General features: G+C 39.6%; 2 protein-coding genes across 5 annotated transcripts in view; one reads left to right on the top strand and one right to left on the bottom strand.

The window, feature by feature from the left end:
- The window catches only part of SACS (sacsin molecular chaperone), a 47,219-nt gene extending 33,337 nt beyond the window's left edge, over nucleotides 1–13,882 (top strand). For both annotated transcript variants that reach the window (XM_046028347.1, XM_046028346.1), the window contains one exon: nucleotides 1,387–13,882. In XM_046028347.1, coding sequence (XP_045884303.1) covers nucleotides 1,387–12,944 — 11,558 coding nt within the window. In that variant the 3' untranslated portion in view covers nucleotides 12,945–13,882. The remainder of the gene's footprint in view (nucleotides 1–1,386) is intronic.
- Nucleotides 13,883–18,658: 4,776 nt separating this feature from the next.
- SGCG (sarcoglycan gamma) overlaps nucleotides 18,659–26,163 on the bottom strand; it is a 126,423-nt gene continuing 118,918 nt past the window's right edge. For all 3 annotated transcript variants that reach the window (XM_046028349.1, XM_046028350.1, XM_046028351.1), the window contains exons 7-8: nucleotides 21,626–21,749; nucleotides 18,659–19,456 (exon numbers count right to left, since the gene is read on the bottom strand). In XM_046028349.1, coding sequence (XP_045884305.1) covers nucleotides 19,283–19,456; nucleotides 21,626–21,749 — 298 coding nt within the window. In that variant the 3' untranslated portion in view covers nucleotides 18,659–19,282. The remainder of the gene's footprint in view (nucleotides 19,457–21,625; nucleotides 21,750–26,163) is intronic.

Genomic DNA, 26,163 nt, shown 5'->3' with positions numbered 1-26,163 from the left:
AATTTGGGGATTGACATCTTCCAAAAATTGCAAAAATGTACCCTTGCTTAAATTTCTGTAGCAGTAATATAAAAATGTCTTACTGTAACATGAAAGATCATTTTCTTGGTAGGAGGTAGAGTCATCTTCCCGATGTATAGGACTCTGAAATAGGGATGTCCTCTCTTGGTTAAAAAATAGTGATGTACCAAAGTTTCAAAGGGCTTGAGACCCTCTTTTATAATTTTTTAAAATAGTCTCTTTAAGAGTTTAGAAATTGTATGTACATGGGAAGAAAATTGTTAGTTTTCCATAAGATTGAATTTGAGATGCTTTTTGTTTCTCTATATGGGCTAACACAGACCTATAGGTATGTAATGTTCTTGAAAAATCTTTTCCTATTGGTATTTTAAATACTCTGAAACACAAAATGCACTTAGAAATAGTGTTATTTTCTGGACCAGTGGTTAAGAATCAGCAAAAATCTTTTTCCCTGGACAAAATCATACTAGTCTCCTCCGTTATAAAAATCTAAAAGTAGAGCAGCTTGATGGGGGACAAGCCCTGCCTTCGCAGCAGACCCCAGCTGCTCCCATTCCTTGTCTCCAAGGCGTTTCTACAAAATCCCAGGGCTCCAAAGAGCACACTTTAATAAATAAGTAATAAGTAGCCAGGTAAAAGCTTATTGGAAAATCTGTGAATATCGTCCCTGCTTGGGCGTGTAAACAGAGCAGTCTTGGAACCAGAACTTCATCCCCATCCTTTTTCCAGAGAGAATTCGGGTTCCAGAAAGATTGACACCTACCTTACATACCAGGTTTTAGTGAGTGGAAGAAAAGTCTGTAAGGGCCCTCGCTGCCTTGGCTTCAGAGAGTGTTGGGCATCCGAGACAGGGACTCTTGTCTCATGCCCCTCTCTCATCCTGTGCAGCCACGTTTCCTTCCTGGACACATGAAGAAAGGAAATTCATACTAGGTTTGCTTATAAATCACTTACCCTTAAATAGAATGGTACTTAGTTAAGCTCTAGCCACATTTTCTTTCATGCTCTTATTTGTGGACAGATAACCACTAAAAATTACTTTCCATGTTGATTCCATTTGTAGAACAGCATAAGATAATTTTTTAAAATACATGCAAATGCGTTTTAAATATTTACTTAAAATAAGCACTTTCCAAAGAGAATTTTTTCTCCCATGAGTCATTGTAAATATAAGTGTATGTGTAGATTCTCTGTCGTTATGTAAAAATTATTTTAGCCCAGGTATGCTGAATGTTTGCATTTTTACAGTGTACTTAAACCTTCTAAAAATGGCTTCATAGTGCTATCTAGTCTGCAAGAATAGGAAGCTAAATAAGTTATAGTAGAGTTACATCTATTTATAACATTTCTGTATGTGATTTACAGGAAGACCATGCACTCAGCTACAGCTTCTAAATCCAGAACGATTTGCACGTCTTATCAAAGAAGTAATGAATACATTCTGGCCTGGCAGAGAGTTGATTGTTCAGTGGTATCCATTTGATGAAGACAAAAATCACCCATCTGTTGCATGGCTTAAAATGGTTTGGAAGAATCTCTATATACATTTTTCAGAAGATTTGACTTTATTTGATGAGATGCCACTTATCCCCAGAACTATGCTAGAAGAAGGTCAGACGTGTGTGGAACTCATTAGACTCAGGATTCCATCATTAGTCATTTTAGATGATGAATCTGAAGCACAGCTTCCTGAATTTTTAGCAGACATTGTACAAAAACTTGGAGGGATTGTCCTTAAAAAATTAGATACCTCCATACAGCATCCACTTATTAAAAAATACATTCACTCACCATTACCGAGTGCTGTTCTGCAGGTAATGGAGAAGATGCCATTGCAGAAATTGTGTAATCAGATAGCTTCGCTGCTTCCCACACACAAAGATGCTCTGAGGAAGTTTTTAGCTAGTTTAACTGATATCAGTGAAAAAGAGAAAAGAATAATTCAGGAATTGCCAGTATTCAAGCGAATTAACCATTTATCTGATCAGGGACTTTCCTCTTACACAAAACTAAAAGGCTGTAAGGTCTTGCACCATACGGCCAAACTTCCACCAGATCTCCGACTCTCTGTTTCGGTAATAGATAGTAGCGATGAAGCTACTATTCGGTTGGCAAACATGTTGAAAATAGAGAAGTTAAAGACCACTAATTGCTTAAAACTCATTTTAAAAGATATTGAAAATGCATTTTATTCACATGATGAGGTAACACATCTTATGTTATGGACCCTTGAGAATCTGTCCTCTCTTAAGAATGAGAATCCGAATGTGCTTGATTGGTTAATGCCCTTGAAATTCATTCAGATTTCCCAGGAACAGATGGTGTCAGCCGGTGAACTCTTTGATCCTGATATAGAAGTACTAAGGGATCTCTTTTACAGTGAAGAAGAAACCTGCTTCCCACCTTCAGTTTTTACCTCACCAGATATTCTTCACTCTTTAAGACAGATTGGTCTGAAAAACGAAGCCAGTCTCAAAGAGAATGATGTTGTGCAAGTAGCAAAAAAAATTGAAGCCTTACAGGTCAGTTCTTGTCCAAATCAGGATGTCCTTCTAAAGAAAGCCAAAACACTCTTACTGGTTTTGAACAAGAATCATGCGCTGTTGCAGTCGTCTGAAGGAAAGATGACCCTGAAGAAAATAAAATGGGTTCCAGCTTGCAAGGAAAGGCCACCAAACTACCCAGGCTCCTTAGTCTGGAAGGGAGACGTCTGTAACCTTTGTGCCCCACCAGATATGTGCGATGGAGCCCATGCGATTCTGGTTGGCTCGTCACTTCCCCTTGTTGAGAGTGTCCATGTCAACTTGGAGAAAGCCTTAGGGATCTTCACCAAACCTGGCATCAGTGCTGTCTTAAAACATTTTAAAATTGTTGTTGATTGGTATACTTCGAAAACCTTTAGTGATGAAGACTACTATCAGTTTCAACATATTTTGCTTGAAATTTATGGATTCATGCACGATCATTTAAATGAAGGGAAGGATGCTTTCAGAGGCTTAAAATTTCCATGGGTTTGGACTGGCAAAAAATTTTGTCCCCTCGCCCAAGCTGTGATAAAACCATTTCATGATCTTGACCTTCAGCCTTATTTGCATAGTGTGCCTAAAACCATGGCAAAATTCCACCAACTGTTTAAGGTCTGTGGTTCAATAGAGGAGTTGACATCAGACCATATTTCCATGGTCATTCAGAAGGTGTATCTCAAAAGTGACCAAGATCTCAGTGATCAAGAAAGCAAACAAAATCTTCACCTTATGTTGAATATCATCAGATGGCTTTACAGCAATCAGATTCCAGCAAGCCCCAACACGCCGGTTCCAATACATCACAGCAAAAATCCTTCTAAACTTATCATGAAGCCAATTCACGAATGCTGTTATTGTGACATCAAAGTTGATGACCTCAATGACTTACTGGAAGATTCAGTGGAACCAATTATTCTGGTGCATGAGGACATACCCATGAAAACTGCAGAATGGCTGAAAGTTCCATGCCTTAGTACAAGACTGATCAATCCTGAAAACATGGGATTTGAGCAGTCAGGGCAAAGGGAACCACTTACCGTAAGAATTAAAAATATTCTGGAAGAATACCCTTCAGTGTCAGATATTTTTAAAGAACTGCTTCAAAATGCTGATGATGCAAATGCAACAGAATGTAGTTTCATGATTGATATGCGAAGAAATATGGACATTCGAGAGAATCTGCTGGACCCAGGCATGGCAGCTTGCCATGGACCCGCTCTGTGGTCATTCAATAATTCTCAGTTCTCAGATTCAGATTTTGTGAACATCACTAGGCTAGGAGAATCTTTAAAGAGGGAAGAGGTTGACAAAGTTGGAAAATTTGGTCTTGGATTTAATTCCGTGTACCATATCACTGACATTCCCATCATCATGAGTCGAGAATTCATGATAATGTTCGATCCAAACATAAACCACATCAGTAAACACATTAAAGACAAATCTAATCCTGGGATCAAAATTAATTGGAGTAAACAACAGAAAAGACTAAGGAAATTTCCTAATCAGTTCAAGCCATTTATAGATGTTTTTGGCTGTCAGTTACCTTTGACTGTAGAAGCACCTTACAGCTACAGTGGAACTCTTTTCCGACTGTCCTTTAGAACTCAACAGGAAGCGAAAGTGAGTGAAGTTAGTAGTACCTGCTACAATACAGCAGATATTTACTCTCTTGTGGATGAATTTAGTCTCTGTGGACACCGGCTTATCATTTTCACTCAGAGTGTGAACTCAATGTATTTGAAGTACTTGAAAATTGAGGAAACCAATCCCAGCTTGGCACAAGACACAGTCATAATCAGAAAAACCCCCTGCTCTTCCAAAGCATTGAGCACCCCTGTCTTAAGTGTTTTAAAGGAAGCTGCTAGGCTCATGAAGGCTTGCAGCAGCAGTAATAAAAAGCCTCCTGCTGAGGCGCCAAAGTCATCTTGCATTCTTCAGGTCACAGTTGAAGAATTTCACCACGTGTTCAGAAGAATTGCTGATTTACAGTCGCCACTTTTCAGAGGTCCGGATGACGACCTAACTGCTCTCTTTGAAATGGCTAAGTCTGGCCAATCAAAAAAGCCATCAGATGAGCTGCCACAAAAAACAGTAGAGTGTACCACGTGGCTTATATGTACCTGCATGGACACAGGAGAGGCTCTCAAGTTTTCTCTGAATGAAAGTGGACGCAGACTAGGGTTGGTTCCTTGTGGGGCCGTGGGAGTTCTGCTGTCTGAAATCCAGGACCAGAAGTGGGCTGTGAAACCACATGTTGGAGAAGTATTTTGCTATTTACCCTTACGAATCAAAACAGGATTGCCAGTTCACATCAATGGGTGTTTTGCTGTTACTTCAAATAGAAAAGAAATCTGGAAGACGGACACAAAAGGACGATGGAATACCACCTTCATGAGGCATGTTATTGTGAAAGCTTACTTGGAGGCACTCAGTGTCCTGCGTGACCTGGCCACTAATGGGGAGCTCATGGATTATACTTACTACTCAGTGTGGCCTGATCCCGAATTAGTTCATGATGATTTTTCTGTAATTTGCCAAGGATTTTATGAAGATATAGCTCATGGAAAAGGGAAAGAATTGACCAGAGTCTTCTCTGATGGATCCACATGGGTTTCCATGAAGAATGTGAGATTTCTAGATGATTCTATACTTAAAAGAAAAGATGTTGGTCCAGCAGCCTTCAAGATATTTTTGAAGTACCTCAAGAAGACTGGGTCAAAAAACCTTTGTGCTGTTGAACTTCCTTCTTCAGTAAAATCAGGATTTGAAGAAGCTGGCTGCAAACAGATACTGCTTGAAAATACATTTTCGGAGAAGCAGTTTTTTTCAGAAGTGTTTTTCCCAAATATTCAAGAAATTGAAGCAGAACTCAGAGATCCTTTAATGAATTTTGTTCTAAATGAAAAAATTGATGAATTCTCTGGAATTCTTCGTGTTACTCCCTGTATTCCTTGCTCTTTGGAGGGGCATCCTTTGGTTTTACCATCAAGATTAATCCACCCCGAAGGACGAGTTGCAAAGTTATTTGATACTAAAGACGGACGGTTTCCTTATGGTTCTACTCAGGATTATCTTAATCCTATCATTTTGATTAAGCTGGTTCAGTTAGGCATGGCAAAAGATGACATTTTATGGGATGACATGCTGGAACGGGCACAGTCCGTGGCTGAAATTAATAAAAGTGATCATGCTGCTGCTTGTCTAAGAAGTAGTATCCTGTTAAGTCTCATTGATGAAAAACTAAAAATAAGGGACCCTAGAGCAAAGGATTTTGCTGTAAAATATCAAACAATCCCTTTCCTTCCATTTCTGACAAAGCCAGCAGGATTTTCTTTGGACTGGAAAGGTAACAGTTTTAAGCCTGAGACCATGTTTGCGGCAACTGACCTTTATACGGCCGAGCATCAGGATATAGTTTGTCTCTTGCAACCAATTCTGAATGAAAACTCACATTCCTTCAGAGGTTGTGGTTCAGTATCATTGGCCGTTAAGGAGTTTTTGGGGCTGCTAAGGAAACCAACAGTTGATCTGGTTGTGAACCAATTGAAAGAAGTTGCAAAATCAGTTGATGACGGAATTACACTGTACCAGGAGAACATCACCAATGCCTGCTACAAATACCTTCATGATGCGATGATGCAAAATGAAATCATCAAATTATCAATTGTTGAAAAGTTGAAACCTTTTAGCTTCATTCTCGTTGAGAATGCATATGTTGATTCAGAGAAAGTTTCTTTTCATTTGAATTTTGAAGCGGCACCATACCTTTATCAGCTGCCTAATAAGTACAAAAATAATTTCCGTGAGCTTTTTGAAAGTGTGGGTGTGAGGCAGTCATTTACTGTTGAAGATTTTGCCCTTGTTTTGGAATCTATCGATCAAGAGAAGGGAACGAAACAAATAACAGAAGAGAGTTTTCAGCTTTGCCGGCGAATCATTAGTGAAGGCATATGGAGTCTCATTAGAGAAAAGAAACAAGAATTTTGTGAGAAAAATTATGGCAATATATTACTGCCAGATACTAATCTGAAGCTTCTCCCTGCTAAATCTTTATGCTACAACGATTGTCCCTGGATAAAAGTCAAGGACACCACTGTGAAATACTGTCATGCCGATATCCCCAGGGAAGTAGCTGTAAAGCTCGGAGCTGTCCCAAAGCGACATAAAGCCTTAGAGCGGTATGCATCCAACATCTGTTTTACCACGCTTGGCACGGAATTTGGGCAGAAAGAAAAACTAACCAGCAGAATTAAGAGTATTCTTAATGCCTATCCTTCAGAAAAGGAAATGTTGAAGGAACTTCTTCAAAATGCCGATGATGCGAAGGCCACAGAAATCTGTTTTGTGTTTGACCCCAGACAGCATCCAGTCGATAGAATATTTGATGATAAGTGGGCCCCCCTGCAAGGACCGGCACTTTGTGTGTACAATAACCAGCCTTTTACAGAAGATGATGTCAGAGGAATTCAGAATCTTGGAAAAGGCACCAAAGAAGGAAATCCTTGTAAAACTGGACAGTATGGGATAGGGTTCAATTCTGTGTATCATATTACAGACTGCCCTTCTTTTATTTCTGGCAATGACATCCTGTGTATTTTTGATCCTCACGCCAGATATGCACCAGGAGCCACATCCGTCAGTCCTGGACGCATGTTCAGAGATTTGGATGCAGATTTTCGGACACAGTTCTCGGATGTACTGGATCTTTATCTGGGAACTCACTTCAAATTAGATAATTGCACAATGTTTAGATTTCCTCTTCGTAATGCAGAAATGGCAAAGGTTTCAGAAATTTCTTCAGTTCCGTCATCAGACAGAATGGTCCAGAATCTTTTGGACAAGCTGCGGTCAGATGGGGCAGAACTTTTAATGTTTCTTAACCACATGGAAAAGATTTCTATTTGTGAAATAGATAAAGGTACTGGAGCTCTGAACGTGCTGTATTCTGTGAAGGGCAAGATCACTGACGGGGACAGATTGAAAAGGAAGCAGTTTCATGCATCTGTCATCGATAGCGTTACTAAAAAGAGACAGCTCAAAGACATACCAGTTCAACAGATAACCTATACTATGGATACTGAAGACTCCGAAGGAAATCTTACTACATGGCTCATTTGTAATAGGTCGGGCTTTTCAAGTATGGAAAGAGTGTCTAAGAGTGTTATATCCGCTCACAAGAACCAGGATATCACTCTCTTCCCACGTGGCGGAGTTGCCGCCTGCATCACTCACAACTATAAAAAACCCCACAGGGCCTTCTGTTTCTTGCCCCTCTCTTTAGAGACAGGATTACCATTTCACGTGAATGGCCACTTTGCTCTGGATTCCGCCAGGAGGAACCTGTGGCGGGATGATAACGGAGTTGGTGTTCGCAGTGACTGGAACAACAGTTTAATGACAGCATTGATAGCACCTGCATACGTTGAATTACTGATCCAGCTGAAGAAGCGCTATTTCCCTGGTTCCGACCCAACATTATCAGTTTTACAGAGCACACCTATTCATGTTGTAAAGGATACTTTAAAGAAGTTTTTGTCATTTTTCCCAGTTAACAGGCTTGACCTGCAGCCAGACTTATATTGTCTGGTGAAAGCCCTTTACAGTTGCATTCATGAAGATATGAAACGTCTTCTCCCTGTTGTGCGGGCTCCAAATATCGACGGCTCGGATCTACACTCTGCAGTTATAATTACTTGGATTAATATGTCTACTTCAAATAAAACCAGACCATTTTTTGACAACTTACTACAGGATGAATTACAACACCTTAAAAATGCAGATTACAACATCACGACCCGCAAGACCGTAGCGGAGAATGTCTACAGACTGAAACACCTACTTTTAGAAATCGGTTTCAACTTGGTTTATAACTGTGATGAAACCGCTAATCTGTACCACTGTCTTATAGACGCAGATATTCCTGTCAGTTACGTCACTCCTGCTGATGTTAGGGCTTTCTTAATGACCTTTGCTTCTCCTGACACGAACTGCCACATTGGGAAGCTGCCTTGTCGTCTCCAGCAGACTAACCTAAAGCTTTTTCATAGTTTAAAACTTTTAGTGGACTATTGTTTTAAGGATGCAGAAGAAAGTGAGATTGAAGTGGAGGGACTGCCCCTTCTCATTACACTGGACAGTGTTTTGCAAACTTTTGATGCCAAACGACCCAAGTTTCTGACAACATACCATGAGTTGATTCCATCCCGAAAAGACTTGTTCATGAATACATTATATTTGAAATACAGTAGTATTTTATTGAACTGTAAGGTGGCAAAAGTGTTTGACATTTCCAGCTTTGCAGATTTGTTATCCTCTGTGTTGCCTCGTGAGTATAAAACCAAAAATTGTACAAAGTGGAAGGACAATTTTGCAAGTGAGTCTTGGCTTAAGAATGCATGGCATTTCATCAGCGAGTCTGTAAATGTGAAAGAAGATCAAGAAGAAACACAACCAACATTTGACATTGTTGTTGATACCCTAAAAGACTGGGCCTTGCTTCCCGGAACAAAGTTTACCGTTTCAGCGAACCAGCTTGTTGTTCCTGAAGGTGACGTTCTGCTTCCTTTGAGTCTCATGCACATTGCAGTTTTTCCAAATGCCCAAAGTGATAAAGTTTTTCATGCTCTCATGAAAGCTGGCTGTATTCAACTTGCTTTGAACAAAATCTGCTCCAAAGACAGTGCATTTGTTCCTCTGCTGTCGCGTCACACAGCAAACATAGAGAGCCCCACAAGCATTTTAAAGGCTGTACATTATATGGTTCAGACTTCAACATTTAGAACTGAAAAATTAGTAGAAAATGACTTTGAAGCACTTTTGATGTATTTCAATTGCAATTTGAGTCACTTGATGTCCCAAGATGACATAAAAATTTTGAAGTCACTTCCATGCTACAAATCCATCAGTGGTCGCTACATGAGCATTGCAAAATTTGGAACATGCTATGTACTCACAAAAAGTATCCCTTCAACTGAAGTGGAAAAATGGACACAATCATCCTCATCTGCATTTCTTGAAGAAAAAATACACCTGAAAGATCTATATGAGGTTCTTGGCTGTGTACCTGTTGATGATCTTGAGGTATACTTGAAACACCTTTTACCAAAAATTGAAAATCTCTCATATGATGCAAAATTAGAGCACTTAATCTATCTTAAGAATAGATTGTCAGGTATTGAGGAACTGTCAGAAATCAAGGAACAACTTTTTGAAAAACTGGAAGGTTTATTGATAATCCATGATGCTAACAGTCGACTAAAGCAAGCAAAACATTTCTATGATAGAACAGTGAGAGTTTTTGAAGTTATGCTTCCTGAAAAATTGTTTATTCCTAAGGACTTCTTTAAAAAACTAGAACAACTTATAAAGCCCAAAAATCAAACCACATTTTTGACCTCGTGGGTGGAATTCTTAAGAAATATTGGACTGAAGTACATACTTTCCCAACAACAGTTGCTGCAGTTTGCTAAGGAAATCAGTGTGAGAGCTAATACAGAAAACTGGTCCAAGGAAACACTGCAAAATACTGTTGATATCCTTCTCCATCATATATTCCAAGAACGGATGGATTTGTTATCTGGAAATTTCCTGAAAGAACTTTCTTTAATACCGTTCTTGTGTCCTGAGCGGGCCCCTGCCGAATTCATTAGGTTTCATCCTCAGTACCAAGAGGTCAATGGAACACTCCCCCTCATAAAGTTCAATGGGGCACAGGTAAACCCCAAATTCAAGCAGTGTGATGTGCTCCAGCTCCTTTGGACATCCTGCCCCATTCTTCCAGAGAAAGCCACACCCTTGAGTATCAGAGAACAAGAAGGCAGTGAGCTTGGTCCACAGGAACAGCTCGAACAAGTTTTAAGCATGCTTAATGTGAACCTGGATCCTCCTCTTGATAAGGTCATTAATAACTGCAGAAACATATGCAACATAACTACTTTGGATGAAGAGATGGTAAAAACTAGAGCAAAGGTCTTAAGGAGCATATATGAATTTCTCAGTGCAGAAAAAAGGGAGTTTCGGTTTCAACTGCGGGGGGTTGCTTTTGTGATGGTAGAAGATGGTTGGAAACTCCTGAAGCCCGAGGAGGTAGTGATAAATCTAGAATATGAGTCTGATTTTAAACCTTACTTGTACAAGCTACCTTTGGAACTGGGCACATTTCACCAGTTGTTTAAGCATCTAGGTACTGAAGATATTATTTCAACGAAGCAATATGTTGAAGTGTTGAGCCGCATATTCAAAAATTCTGAAGGAAAACAGCTGGATCCTAATGAAATGCGCACAGTTAAGAGAGTAGTTTCTGGCTTGTTCAAGAGTCTGCAGAATGACTCCGTCAAGGTGAGGGGTGATCTGGAGAACGTACGAGACCTCGCGCTTTACCTTCCGAGCCAGGACGGCAGGCTGGTGAAGTCCAGCATCTTAGTGTTTGATGACGCTCCGCATTACAAAAGTAGAATCCAGGGGAATATCGGCGTGCAGATGTTGGTTGACCTTAGCCAGTGCTACTTAGGGAAGGACCATGGCTTTCATACTAAACTGATAATGCTCTTTCCTCAAAAACTTAGACCCCGTTTACTGAGTAGTATACTTGAAGAACAGTTAGATGAAGAGACTCCCAAAGTCTGTCAGTTTGGAGCGTTGTGTTCTCTTCAGGGCAGATTGCAGTTACTCTTGTCTTCTGAGCAGTTCATCACGGGACTGATTAGAATTATGAAGCATGAAAACGACAACGCTTTCCTGGCCAATGAAGAAAAAGCCATAAGACTTTGCAAAGCCCTAAGAGAAGGACTGAAAGTGTCCTGTTTTGAAAAGCTTCAGACAACATTAAGAGTTAAAGGTTTTAATCCCATTCCCCACAGTAGAAGTGAAACTTTTGCTTTTCTGAAGAGATTTGGTAATGCAGTCATTCTGCTATACATACAGCACTCAGACAGTAAGGACATTAACTTCTTGTTAGCGTTGGCAATGACGCTGAAGTCGGCAACGGACAATTTGATTTCTGACACCTCCTATTTAATTGCAATGCTGGGGTGCAACGATATTTACAGGATCAGTGAGAAGCTTGACAGTTTAGGAGTAAAGTATGACTCTTCAGAACCATCAAAACTTGAACTTCCAATGCCCGGCACCCCAATACCTGCTGAAATCCATTATACTCTGCTTATGGATCCAATGAACGTTTTTTACCCTGGAGAGTATGTTGGGTACCTTGTTGATGCTGAAGGTGGTGATATCTATGGATCGTACCAGCCAACATACACATACGCAATTATTGTACAAGAAGTTGAAAGGGAAGATGCTGATAATTCTAGTTTTCTGGGAAAGATATATCAGATTGATATTGGCTATAGTGAGTATAAAATAGTTAGCTCTCTCGATCTGTATAAGTTTTCAAGGCCCGAGGAAAGCTCTCAGAGCAGAGACAGTGCCCCATCTACACCCACCAGCCCTACTGAGTTCCTAGCTCCTGGTCTACGAAGCATCCCTCCTCTTTTCTCTGGTAGAGAAAGCCATAAGACCTCCTCTTCGAAGCATCATTCCCCCAAAAAACTCAAGGTGAATTCTTTACCAGAAATCTTAAAAGAAGTGACATCAGTGGTGGAGCAAGCTTGGAAGCTTCCAGAATCTGAAAGAAAAAAGATTATTAGGCGGTTGTATTTGAAATGGCACCCGGACAAAAATCCGGAGAATCATGACATGGCTAATGAAGTGTTTAAACATTTGCAGAATGAAATCAACAGACTAGAGAAACAGGCTTTTCTAGATCAAAACGCAGACAGAGCCTCAAGGCGGACATTTTCAACCTCGGCGTCCCGGTTTCAGTCAGACAAGTACTCATTTCAGAGATTTTATACCTCATGGAATCAAGAAGCAACGAGCCATAAATCTGAGCGGCAACAGCAAAACAAAGAAAAAAGCACACCTTCAGCTGGCCAGACTTACTCCCAGAGGTTTTTCGTTCCCCCCACCTTCAAGTCAGTTGGTAATCCAGTTGAAGCACGGAGATGGTTAAGACAAGCCAGAGCCAATTTCTCCGCTGCCAGGAATGACCTTCATAAAAATGCCAATGAGTGGGTGTGCTTTAAGTGCCACCTCTCTACCAAATTGGCTCTGATCGCTGCTGACTATGCCGTGAGAGGGAAGTCTGATAAGGATGTCAAGCCCACCGCACTTGCGCAAAAAATAGAGGAGTACAGTCAGCAGCTTGAAGGACTGACCAGTGACGTCCACACGTTGGAGGCGTATGGTGTGGACAGTTTAAAAACAAGGTACCCTGATTTGCTTCCTTTCCCACAGATCCCAAATGACCGCTTCACTTCTGAGGTTGCTATGAGGGTGATGGAATGCACCGCCTGCATTATCATAAAACTTGAAAATTTTATACAACAGAAAGTGTGAAGGTATTTAAAAAAAAGAGCTAGAGCTTGACTGTAATAGCACAAATGTGAATTGCTGTGCTTCTTACGCTTCGTTGCCAGTTCTTTAAGAATTGTGTAAAGCACATTGCAGATCGCTGGGAAGGACTTTGGGGTTGTTGTTAACGTGAAAATCAACAGAGGACCCTGACTGAATCTAAAAGAGAAGGCTTTTGAAGACGGTGAGCTGCAGCATTGCTAGATGTGTTTGAATGGCTAGGATGGCACATTATTGAACTGCACTTTGTGTAACCAAAGCTTAGCGGTTTGTTAGGTAAGAGTCTCTGTGTGTCTGTGATCAGGATGAGGTTACTTTTCTGTTTTTAACGTCGTATTTTTGAAGGCGCTAATGAAACACTGGACTTATCATTGGTTTAAACAAATAAGGGGGATTAAGTATTTGGCGTTGATCACTTCTTTAATGGGATCCTCTTTTGGATGCATTATCAGCTGGATCTGATTATGAATTTGTTGCAGTTTTACATCTTAAATACTCAGTACATTTAAAAATGGTACAGTATTTTAATCCTGAAGATTACTTGATTAAGAGTATGCAGATAGTTCTTCTTAGGGTGCATTGAGTGCACTTTACATCTTTATTTTAAATGTTTTTTTACACCTTATGTTTACAGGCTTCCTATTTCATGAAGGTAACCTATGGAAAACTCAAAATGGTGGCAGTTCTTATCAGCCGATGTTAATGTTGCGTCCAAGAACTGCCTCCCAAAAAAAACATTTATCAATGGTTAGGACATTTGCTTTCTGTTTGTTTGTACATATTTTCCACAAATCTCATAATTTATATTGCGTGATTAAACAGGATGCAATCTTTCGTTGTCTAAAGGTGCTGCGGTTAAAAAAAATAATCTCTTTAAACATGGCACTTAGTGGAGTTTTTTTTGGATTTTACTTTGAAAACATGAAAAAAGTGTAAAATCATTGTGACAATATCCAGTAGTTTATAAAAGAGGATTTGTCAGCTTGCATTTCCCCCATGAATGATTCAGAACTGACATTTGATTTTTGTCCTGTTTGAGTGTCCGACTATACTGTACTTACTTCAGCATCTTTTTTTTGCAGAATGTAAACAAAAGGTAATGATAGTTTATATAAGTGTGCTGGCTGTAAATGAAGCTAAATATAATATTTTATGCAATTAAGGGCTTATGGAATATATTAAAACTTTTTTACTTTTATGGTAATAAGGAATGTTTGTGCCTCGACTATTGTATTGCTTCTGGATGTGAAGCTGTGTAATTATTTCTGCTATGATATTAAGTGCCATACTTTTAATAAAGCAAATGTACATATCAAATTGTTGTAACTGGTATTTCCTGAAAATCAAACTTAGTCTCTTCCTTTATAACATTTTGATATATGCACATATGTGTATTTATTGGCAATATTTATGATAGAATTTTTTATTATATTTTAGACTGGAATTTTAGTACATTCTTTATGATTGTGTATCAAGTACTTGATAGGTACTGGGTTTATTAGGTGCTGGTTTAGGTAAGAGGTTTACTTTCCCTTTTTAGGGAATAAGACTAGCTGATAATGTATGTTATGGGGTGTGTGTGTGTGTGTGTGTGTGCATGCATGCACACATACATATATTTGGACGTAGATACATTAAATATTACAGTGCTTCCATAGGTAGAGGCTGGATTGATACTTACCTTGCCTCAGGAGGGGGCTGCATGTCTGGGGCTAGTTTATACTTGAGCCCTAACAGATAGAAAATGTTCATCCTTATACCTGGGAGACAGGTCTTCAAAACTAGGCACACCAGGGTGAAGAGTTTTCTGTTCTTTTTTTTTTTTATTTATTTGACAGAGAGAGAGTTAACAAGTAGGCAGAGAGGGAGGCAGAGAGAGGGGGAAGCAGGCTCCCTGCTAAGCAGAGAGTCCGATGTGGGGCTCGATCCCAGGATCCTGAGATATTGACCTGAGCCAAAGGCAGAGGCTTAACCCACTGAGCCACTCAGGCACCCCGAGAGTTTTCTGTTCTGGTGCTTACCATATTCTGGGTCTTGAACTTTCTGGGATGTCTTAAAAAGTGCTTGCTACTTTGAAACTCAGATTCAGTACTTGAAATATATTTTACTGCTTTTTGATACTAAAATGTACACAGAAAACCTTGTCTGGGGGCACCTGGGTGGCTCAGAGGGTTAAAGCCTCTGCCTTTGGTTCAGGTCATGATCCCAAGGTGCTGGGATCGAGCCCCGCGTCGGGTTCTCTCCTTGGTGGGGAGCCTGCTTCCTCCTCTCTCTCTCTCTGCCTGCCTCTCTGCCTACTTGTGATCTCTCTCTGTCGAATAAATAGATAAAATCTTAAAAAAAAAAAAAAAAAAAAAGAAAACCTTGTCTGGCCATTGTGGTAGTTGAGTTAGGTGGAGTTCTGTTTTTTTTTTTTTTTTTTTCATATACTTAAAAAAAAAGTTCATAATGCCTTATATACAACCCTTGGATCCAAATGTATTTTAGAATTTGGATATTAGAAAGTGAATACAAGCATTCCCATCTGGGTTGGTAGCACTCTTAAACACATTATTATTTCTGCCATGAAACCTATGAATATTCACCCCAACTTGAATACGTCGGCCTGACAGATAACCTCACCTCAATTCCAGTCAGATCTTGCCACCAGTAGTTTGCAGTGGGCGTATTTGGAAAGTGTTCCTATTTTTGAAGCTTCTTAGATTTTGAAATTCAGGGTAAGGAATTTTTGATTTTGAACTCACTTTTGAATTTTATTATTTCATGCTTTCCCACGATTTCACTTTTCTTATTAAAAGGAATGTGGGAACTGCCCGTGTGTGGAGTAACCACTCCTGAGTAGCACACGGTCTAGCAGGTTCTGTGCGGCCAGATGAGCGGAGGAGGGGAGCGGTGGTGGTGGAATCTCTCATAGCATCTGCGAGGAAGCTCAGGGAGAGCGTGCAGCCCAGGTAGTTTAAAAAGCAGCAGGGAACGTGACTTCCTGATCTCTGGGTTGTGAGTTTGAACACCACGCTGGGCATAGAGATTACTTAGAAATGAAATCTTAAAAATAATTATAAAAGAGTGAATGAATGAATGAGTAAAAAAAAAAAAGCAGTGGGGAGTTGTTTGGGGGGGGGGAGTCGGGAGTGCCGAGAGCCCAAGGGCGACGTTGGCAAAATGTTCAAGTAGTGTTTAATAAAATAAAGAGCGGTTCAAGGGTGTGATGGTCTGACGCATGGATGCGTGGGATTCTCTTCCCTTGGTGCCAGTCGACATCTTCCAGACTTCGTATGTTTTGTAGCTCTTGAGGATAAAATTTGTAGTGCTGGTAGAAAAGTAATTAGAGAAGATTTTAATTAGTCCTGTATTCATGAGGGTTCTACCTGAGAAACAGAGCCAGTCGTAGATGTCCGGAGGAGGATACACAGGGAGATGTATTTCCAGGAAGTGACCGGTGACCGTGGGGGCAGTGGGGACGTGATCCAGAGCGTGAACCACTTGCCCGCGGCTAAAGCTGCTAACTGCCCATGGGATGTCCTCGCACTTTGGCTTCCAAAGGTTTTTTACGTTCTCTTGTTTGAACAAATACGGCTTAAATTCATTCGTTCATTCACCCCAAAACAGCTCCCGAGCACCGCGTGCAGGCGTTCTGTCAGGTGTTGGGGACAGGAAGGTGCACACGCCATCCCAGAAGTGAAGCTGCGCTGTCTATTCGGCTAAAAATGGATTTCGACCTAGCAGTGCCCTTAGCTCCTCTTGTTCTGCCTGCATGTTTCCACCCGATACAAAAGTGTATTCGGTTTTGAAACCAAATAATTTGAAAACCAAAAACCATTTGAATCTGAAATGGAATTTAAAAGAGGGCAAGCTGCTAAGGTGAAGTAGGAATTGATGTTTTAAATCAGGGAAGGAAGGGAAGGAAGGGACAAAAAACTAGAGAGACACCACCTAACATCCTTTCCCAACAGCTTCCGCTCTCCTTCACTGACCCCAGGGCAGTGGAGATTGACCTGGTGGCAGATTGGGGGGGAAGGCCGCCAACATGTAGCTCACCCTTTCCTTTTACTTTGAATTTGGCTGCCTTCAGAACAGGGACATCGGTCCATCCTCTTCCACGTGGCGAGCTGTGGGAAGTCAGGGGCCCACAGCTCTCCCTAAGATGGGAGGGGGTCCTGTAATACTCGGGTCTTAGGGGAATCCATTTTGCGGCAAATCAAACTTTTTTACTATTAAATCTGACATGTTGATCTTCATCTTTCTGACTTGTACCTACTCAGCTGGTTTGGAAATTGAAAAAGAAACGGGCTATTTTTTGAGGTCACTCAAATATCAACACTGAATAGTCTCCAACCACTTGGTATATAGGAGTATTGGTGTACACAGCTCATTAGGTATGTTCATAGTCGTGACCTTGGACTTTTAAGGAACATTTAAATTAAATTGCATAATGTGTTTTAAAAGACAGGTTTATGTACTATATTTTATAATACAGCCTATCTAAAAGTTTTGATTCTAACCGGGGATAAATTCCTTATCACTCTGGAGAATGCAGCTATCTGCAACTTCTTTCGTGATTCCAAATGCCATCTTTTATTGAAAGGGTTCTATCCTCCATAATTCCTCCTTGATTCTTTTTCTTGACCTTGTGCCATCCAAGCTTGAAGACATTGGTTTTGCACAAACACGGAGCAAGAGAGTAAATATGACCAGGCCAAGGTGGCACTACTTACTAGGACAGTAGGAATGCTGCAGCAGGGAAGCAATCAGGACTTTACTAAATGGAAAAGGTGAATACCAACTCATAACCTAAAAATACCCACCCCTTCTGAAACTTCGGGTGCATTATATTTAGAGCTGAATTTGCTCTTAACCACTCAGGACACACCTAATTTTTGTTTTGTAATTTCAAGTGTTTATGCACGTTAAGTTTGAAAATCCAGTATTTGTTCTAAGCAGGCAATGCTGTTAAATGACCTTGTTAAAACAGCATGAGAAATCAAGCGTTCACTTTTCTACTTTCAGTTCTGAGACTGCAGAAAATGAATCTGAACTCGTGTTTACAGTTATAAATCCTATAAATAGAAAGTGGCAATGCTGTTGGTCCTACCACGTCTTGTGCTACTTGGAGATCCTAATTATAACAACTGGTAAAACACAAAACCAAACCAAACCCAACCCACCAGTCTTTGTGATGACTGGCATTTTACAAGTGAGTGAGGGGCTTACACAAGGCCAGCCTGTTTTCATAGGTTCACTGTGTCCTATTTGGCTTATATAGCAACACATACAACCAATTGGTACTAAAGCTACTTTCAAAAATGAAGAGAGTCTGATTCTATGAAGTAACATCTAGTCTGTTACTGTTGTGTAAGAGGTTAACACACAGGCTGGGCAGTTTGAGTCCCACCACCTATTCGCTGTTTGATCCTGGGGGACTTTGGTTTCTTCACTTGTCAAAGAATATCTCCCCATCTACACAGTTCTCACGCAGGTTGGTGTTTGGATGGAATGAGACAACATACCAGAGATTTTCAAAACGAAAACAGCTGTTCATATGTAGGATCACATTTCAGATTAGTTCCACGAGCTGCTGCATGACCTTCTGACTTGTCCTAGCTGAACCTTTTTTGAATTACCAAGTAACTTGGGGGAAAATATTACCTCAAAGCGCTGTCGTGGGGATTAACGGAAGGAAGACAAACTGAAGTTTGTGAAAAATGTAGGTTGATTTTTATTGCTTATGACTATATATATAAAGAAAACATGATTGATTTTATATAATTTATTCCTTTGTTTACATATTTAAAGTCAGATCAACCCAAGTCCCCTCAAAACCTGACGATTTCTTGTGAAACCTGACACACTTCGCATTAAAATGAGAGAACTTGTGGGTTTGAGTGATACAGTGGGAACAGCACATAGAAGTTTCGGAGCATTTTAGTATTGACCAATGTTACTTTTATGGGGAGTTAGATATTCACAGTTGAACAGCATAAATTAATTCCACAGAGCAATCAAATATTTCATTGTAGATTGATTATCCACAAGAAAGAAAAAGTCACAATGGCACCGATGAAAATAAACCTAGTGGAATAAAGACTTTTTTTTTCGCTATTGCCAGACTTTTGTGTCTAATATGCACATACCACTCTGAGATCATGTATTTTCATCAGAACACCATCGCTGGTACATTTTTCTGAGTTCCTTTTGAAAGTGTGCCCTCCTGCTTCCCATCCACCGTCCACCAGGAAGTCAAGTTGCTTGGTGTGAAGGCTTGAGGTCAGTGTCTGTAAAGCTCACTGAAATGAGGCGGGTGCTCCGTGGACGACCCAGGGGGTTTAGAGACAGATGTGACTGTTTTCATGGCACGTGGTACCTGCGCCAGCCACGGACAGGTAAAGCTTCCCATCCGGACACACACAGATTTCATACAGTCTTTGTGAGTTGCCGGCGGCACCCTGAGTCCCCTGAACCAACTTGGGTAAACACACAGTTTCAGCATCAAGCACAAGCTGTTTGGGAGAAAACAAGAGATGAAGTGGTAAAGGAGAATGAACACGACAGCATGAAACTCCTATCTCAAAACGCTCCAAACAGATTAGTTTCTTCTCTGCAAAGAAAATGAAGGCACCTGACTTGACTTAAGACATTATCGGCTCAAAAAAAAAAAAAGAAGAAGAAGAAGAAGAAGACATTATCAGGCGCTTTTAAAGCCTATTTCTGTTTTCCATTCAGGCAGGGGCTTAATAACTCCTTCTCCAAACTGAAGAGAAGTCTTTTTTTTTTTTAAACCCATTGTGCTAGTTGAGCTGGAAGATTTATGATGCGATACTAAAAATACCTTTCAGAATTATCTGAAAAAAAAAAAGTTTTGTTAATTCACATATGTCTTGTGACCTATTTCGACTTTATGCTAAATCACCTTCTCTTACCCCCATTAGGATAAAATACAAGCCTCAGAAATAAAATCATCTAAATAATTTTTACTTCTGAATGTTGAAATTTCTGCTGGTTTTATTTTCCTGTGAGAGGCCATTAACTTTATCCTATTAGCTACCAACCATGTCCCAAACTTCTAAAATATTATTTGACACTCAGCTGCCTTCTCTTAGATGTGGAAAAAGCAATAGATACACAGACCAAAGCCAATAAAAATTAAATGAAAGCTACTGGGATTTTTGTTCCCATGACAATTTAGTTACATTGAAATGTAAACAGATGGCCATGAATTGAGGTTGGGAAATCTTTTTGGGAACAAGGAAGCGTCCCACTGAGTAGCCCAATCTTACCCATACGGAGGCTTTTACTTATTAGAAGGAATTGAAGCATGTCATGGGCGGGCATAATGTTTTCCTTGCAAACACTGTTGGACACTTCCTCTCATCCATGAACTCCACTTTTTTCATAACCCGATGCTTGCAGTCTATATGCCCTCTTGGAAGACTGACCACTGCCATGGGCAGCAGTGGGTGGAACAGTATTAGAAGCAAAGCTTTACCTTGTGGTCTGGGACACCATCAGAGTAAATGAAATTAAATGTGTATTTTTTTTTTGTTTTAATACAGAACCTACTTATGCTACTGTCCAGTGCTTTGGGTTGTGTGGCTACCCGGTTTTCATTAATGTGCGTTTAGCTTTTCCTTGTTGGCTTCTCTGCTCTCGTTTCTTATGGTTAATCAGTGAGTATGTTTTCTAGTTGTTATTTTTTTTTTCTTGCTCTTCTAGCAAACTCTAGTCACTGGCTGTCTACATACCCCTTCTTTGATCACCTTCATTATCTTTATGGGAATACACCCCTCACTTTGAACTAACTCCCGGTAATAAGGGAATTAACTGAAGAGTCAGGCTATGTGCTACTATAAAAATGGCACCTTATTTGTGGAAATAAGTGAGACTATTTCAAAACTAAAATTAGTATTTTTTTCCAGGTAATAGGTAATATATTCTAAGTATGAAGTGACATTATAATTTAGTAATGAGACTTCCATTTTTGCACTCATCTGCTCTTGGCACCACAACTTCTTCAATTACAACTTGAGAGGGCTTCACTGGATGTCTTTTACATTCTACTAGCAGCCTGCCAATGGACAGGTCCTGTCCACACTCATGAGCTGCCTCTCATGGCCTCCACTGGCTACCTCAACCACACCTTCCTCTTCATATCATATTAATATAATAATTTCAAAATGTTGCCACCCATATTACCACATTGCTTTCTCACTGCCCTGTGACATAGTTAAGCCAATCTTATTTTTCCTACTGACAAATGAGAAGATAGGTCCAGGTCTGGAGAGACCTGTTGATGTTCCTGAACTCAGGTAATGCATCGATCTAGTAGTAGAGCAATCAGTGTGGAGCAGAGAGGGCTCTACTGCCTCATTATGGCTTGGCTTGTACCAGTGATGGTTTATTTCTGGACTTGAAGTTCCAGATTTTATCCTTACTGTGGCTGACTTTTAAAGCTCTAATTTTTCATATCTAGTATTTATTTAAACATCATTTGATGTGAGCAAGTGTAGCGTGCAAGCCAACAACTGGTCACGGTTGTCATTTACAGGTAACGCCCAGTGACCCTGCCCCATTGAGCGTAGTTGGATCAGTAGGTATCAAAGAATTGATAGTTTCTGTCTGCTCTGAAAGTCATCAGGACATACAACAGGAGCTTCATACACCAAACTCACCATTCCATCACTACTTTGAAAAATGATATCCATTTGAGAAAGAGCCTCGATTTTCCCAGCATGAGCTTTAATATGAACACCCTTTGGGGCATCCATGCTTAGACTCCGTGTGGGGGATTCTAATCTGAAATGAGGGAAAGAAACAACAAAAAAATAGTATTAAAAAAAAAAGCCACCTGAGGAATCCCTCATTGAACGGCTTTGCATACAAAATACAATTAATAAAGTATATAGTATCACGGTGTCGTTCTTGAATGCTAATATAGTGTACATTCTTTACCAAGAAATCCAGAAATAATGTGCAGTAAAGAAATTAACTTTCCATCAATATGAGTCTACAACATTACTATCCTCTAAAAACATATAAAAACATTACACAGCTGTACCCCCACATGGTAGTTTTGGATGGCAGGGTTAAAGCACTCTGCATATCACACCAGAAGAAATGCTATTTCTGAATAACTTTGTAGAACTATCTTTTTACTGAAAACACAAACCTGTCTGAAAAAAGACAAACTTATGGGTAAGATATTCATTGACTACCTCTTCATAAAGTGGAATGTAAGGTTAGTCTTTAGGTTTTGTTTGCATTTATTTATTATTTTTTTTTAATTGAGGAGGATTAGAGGGCAGATATGAAGATTTCTTTTGGGAAAATACGAACTGATAGGGTTGGGATACAGAATAGAGACTGCCTCAGCTGGCTTTGTTTTTGCATAATTCATCAGAATCTCCTTGTGACTAAATCAAACTTAGAGAACCAGGAACATATGAGTCAGAGAAATTCCATTTGGTTCTGCCTGAAAAATACTAAATTTCCACCAGGTGGCACGACACGATCACTTGAAAGACTTTTTAGCACCTCAAACCCAACCCGACCCAACTCCACCCAACCCAACCCAACAACCTGAACGGCTGATTTGATTGAAATGTTTAAAGATCAATGAGAAGTGGAACAGGATGGAAAAGAGTCTGTGATCCTCTCACCGCAGAGCAAGATTAGAGTAGGCACTGGGAAGAGAGAGAAAGGGGAGCGGCTCCAAGGAAAGAGGTACCTTGGGTCGTTAATTTGCATTTGAACTGATTGAATATTTATTCTGTAAATGTTTAGCTCAGAGGAATTGCTGCCTTTAATTGGCAAGTTTTTGTCTACCAGTGTTTGTCACAGAAAACAGTTTCATTTTCTTATGTACATCTTAATATGTAAAATTTGATCTGTTACACATTTTGAAATTTATGTTTACTTTGAGTACAAGGAAACAGACATTTATAGATTTACTGGTCAAATTATGTGAAGCTTAGGTTATGGGGAAAGGCTTGAATACATCTAGATGATTTGGTCTCCTGACTGCCTGCCCATTTTGCTATTTGATGTCTGTTAGTTGTCTACATTTTTTTCTGCCTAGATTGATAGAAAAAAGGGGGAGGAGATGGGGAAGAAAAGGAGGGGAGGAAGACATGTAAGCAACTTATAGAGGTCTGGTCCATTTCAGGCAATCCGTTTGTGATTTTAAAGATCTTAGTGAAGGTGAGTTTGTATCAAAGATTAGTCACCGAACAACAAAATGACTTCAACAGGGCCAACTACTAGTTTTTAACCATATTATAATGTGGAGCTTCTGGAATAGCAAATTTCTTCCCCTTTTCATTGTTTCTAGCCTTGAAGATGAAATATCTCAATTCAGCACAACTTGGGACACATTCTACCAAAAAAGGCTGTGATTAGAATGTTCTGAAGTATTCATTTCCATGAACACTTCCATGTTTTATGTCAGACATAAAACAACTCAGTTTTTTTCTCTTTTGTTATATTTTATTTTGCTACTTGGATATCCAACCCTTTCATCAAATAAATGTTTACTCATCACTTATATGAGGAAACAAAAAATTTTGAACAGTGACCCAGAAATATACCAAATAAATAAGCTGTGTGTGTATACACATGCACACACGGTATAATATACCTTTGCCCATATTCACTTTTGGATTTAGAGAATATAACTAGTCAAGCATGTGTGATTGTAATATTTATTGCTCATGTCAAGTTAGTGCCATTCAAACAAAGGGGAAAAATTACTGAATTTATGGATAATGTTTTGATTTTAAGCTCTTTCAGGCTTACATTAAGCCTACATTTTGTAAATAGGATAAGAGACCCGGAAGCATAAATACAAATTGACCAAAAAAGCTGGTCTAGAGGTAGCACTGGCCGAATCATGCAAGGGCTAGATTATGTCCACTGATAGGCCATGCTAACCACTGAACTATGTTAACTGTGTTGGTCTTTGATCTAAAAGTGTGGGGAATAATGTATTTAGTCATTTAACCCTTATTTATTAGGGCCTTATTATGTGCTCTTCTAGATTATAGAAAAACAGTAGCAAACAAGGCAGACCAGCTTTCTGCCCTTAGGAATCTAACATTCAAGTGGCTTAAAGGATGTAAGCAGAGGAATGACAAGATTACATTTTGGCTTTAAAAATATCACCCTATAAAGACTGGTCACAACAGATGAACGGAAGCAGGGCTCTGCCCTCAGCCCCCAATTACATACAAATGCTGGACAAAATACAATCAAAAACATTAAAACACATACTAGGCATAAACAACAACAACAACAAACCCAGAAAAACAAAGAGCATTTTCATATGCCAGAACAGAAGAAACTCGAAAAACCAGAGTGATGAATGGGAGTTGAAATGCTGGAGCCCTTGGAGGCAATGGGCAGATAAACGCCTTGTGGGCTGGTATTTTAAATTTATACAGGGAAGGAGTTGTGGCCAATTGTGGGGGGCAAGGGAACAGTGTTTGGAAATGGGCTCTGGGCATACAGATGGGTGTTGAACACAGCATGATAAGAACCCTAAAGCAGGCTGCTCATTCTGGAATGAGAGCAGAAAGTCTTAAATCAGGCGTGTAGAACCCAATCCACACACTATTCAGGCCTCCTATAAGCCCAACCTGAGAAATACCCGTGAATGCTGGCCTCAGAACAGTGCCCCCTGCAGGGCCCTGGCAGAAGTGAATGTGAAACTGCCATTAAAGGTAAAAGTTAAGAGTCTCCATGACAACTTCTCCCAGGTGAAGAGCCAAAGAGGATGAGCTCCCAGACAGAATTTTCAAACCACATGGGAGAATCTGCCAACACGAGGAACTGGAAAAAACAGAGCAGTCAGAAAGGGGCTAACACTAAGTTTAGAGCACCCAAAGTGATAAATTAACATTCATAGAACAAGACCAGAATAGAAAAAGAGAGATTTAAAAACCAGGTAAATAGAAATTCATGAAATTTAAAAAAAAAAAAAGTCTTCTGGTAGAGTGAATAGTAGACATGCCATATAGCAAAAGAGAACAGGACACTGTAATGTAGATTTGGTATTTTGGTGGGAAAAGAAGAAATGTAAAATTTGAAATACATGTTCAATGTTTTTAAAGGCATAAAATAAAGCACAGAATTTCAAAGGAAACTAATGAGTTTTAAATACAAATGTAAAAATTACTTAAATGGGTCATACAGCAATTTAAGAGCTTATTTAGTAATTAAATAAGGTCTGGCCACAGGGCTTACAACTAATGTAATTTCAAAGCAGTGAAGAACAGATGTAATGTGTTTTGAGATCCTTGCTCTAACCTTTATGTGATATTAAAGTATCTCTGCCTTCTACAGATGAGAAAGTCACAGAAACTACTAATACTATTGTGGCTTGTTGAAGGAATGCTCAATTTCAATCAGAGATCAGTGAAAATGAAGGATTTCTTTTTCACATTCAAAATCATTAACCCACTAAATTCTGTTCTTGGACACCCAGCGGATCCACAGAACACAAGTGAAGAATGCCGATACTCTAGAGAATGAGGAGACACAGATATAATGTTTAATCATTTTTCAGAACTGAAAAATCACATGAGTTCCTAAAACTGAATAGGTACACCAATGCCCAAGTACAAATTAAGACATATACAGCACCCAAATGCTTTCTGGTAAGACTGCAGAACAGTAAGATTATGAGAAAGTCTTAAAAGTACTCAGCATGAAAACAAATTGCTTACTTACCAAAGACCCAAAAGTAACGAATAATATCTTATTAATGCTGATATAAAATTGTCAGTCTAGAAATATATCCCAACTTAGCCATCATTCAACTATGAAAGGACTAGACATTTCAGGTCCAGAAGGAAAAGTTTCTGTCAGTGCAGATCGTCACTGAAGAAAATACCTATAGAAACTAAAACCAGAAGAAATGAGTATTTTGGTAGAAGCAGTGATGGACATTAGAAAAAAAATCAACACAGTATGTGAGAAAAGCTAAATCTGTATTGCCTAAAAGATATAATCAGAGAGATGAATAAAAGCAAAGTTGAAAAAACACGCAAAGTGAAGTTTGGATGGGAATAACTTTTTAAATTCTTTGCTATACTTTGAGAAGAGAATGATAATGACAAACTTAATTAGAAAGTATTAATTTATCTCCATGCATATAAAATATAAAGGGTAATCATTACAAGAATGTAACCAGAAACACTGGAGGGAAATGTGG

Source organism: Meles meles, chromosome 14 (genome assembly GCF_922984935.1).
Source record: "Meles meles chromosome 14, mMelMel3.1 paternal haplotype, whole genome shotgun sequence".
Lineage (NCBI taxonomy): Eukaryota > Metazoa > Chordata > Mammalia > Carnivora > Mustelidae > Meles > Meles meles.
Note: the sequence above shows the minus strand (reverse complement) of the source record. Positions and strands in the feature narration are given on the sequence as shown.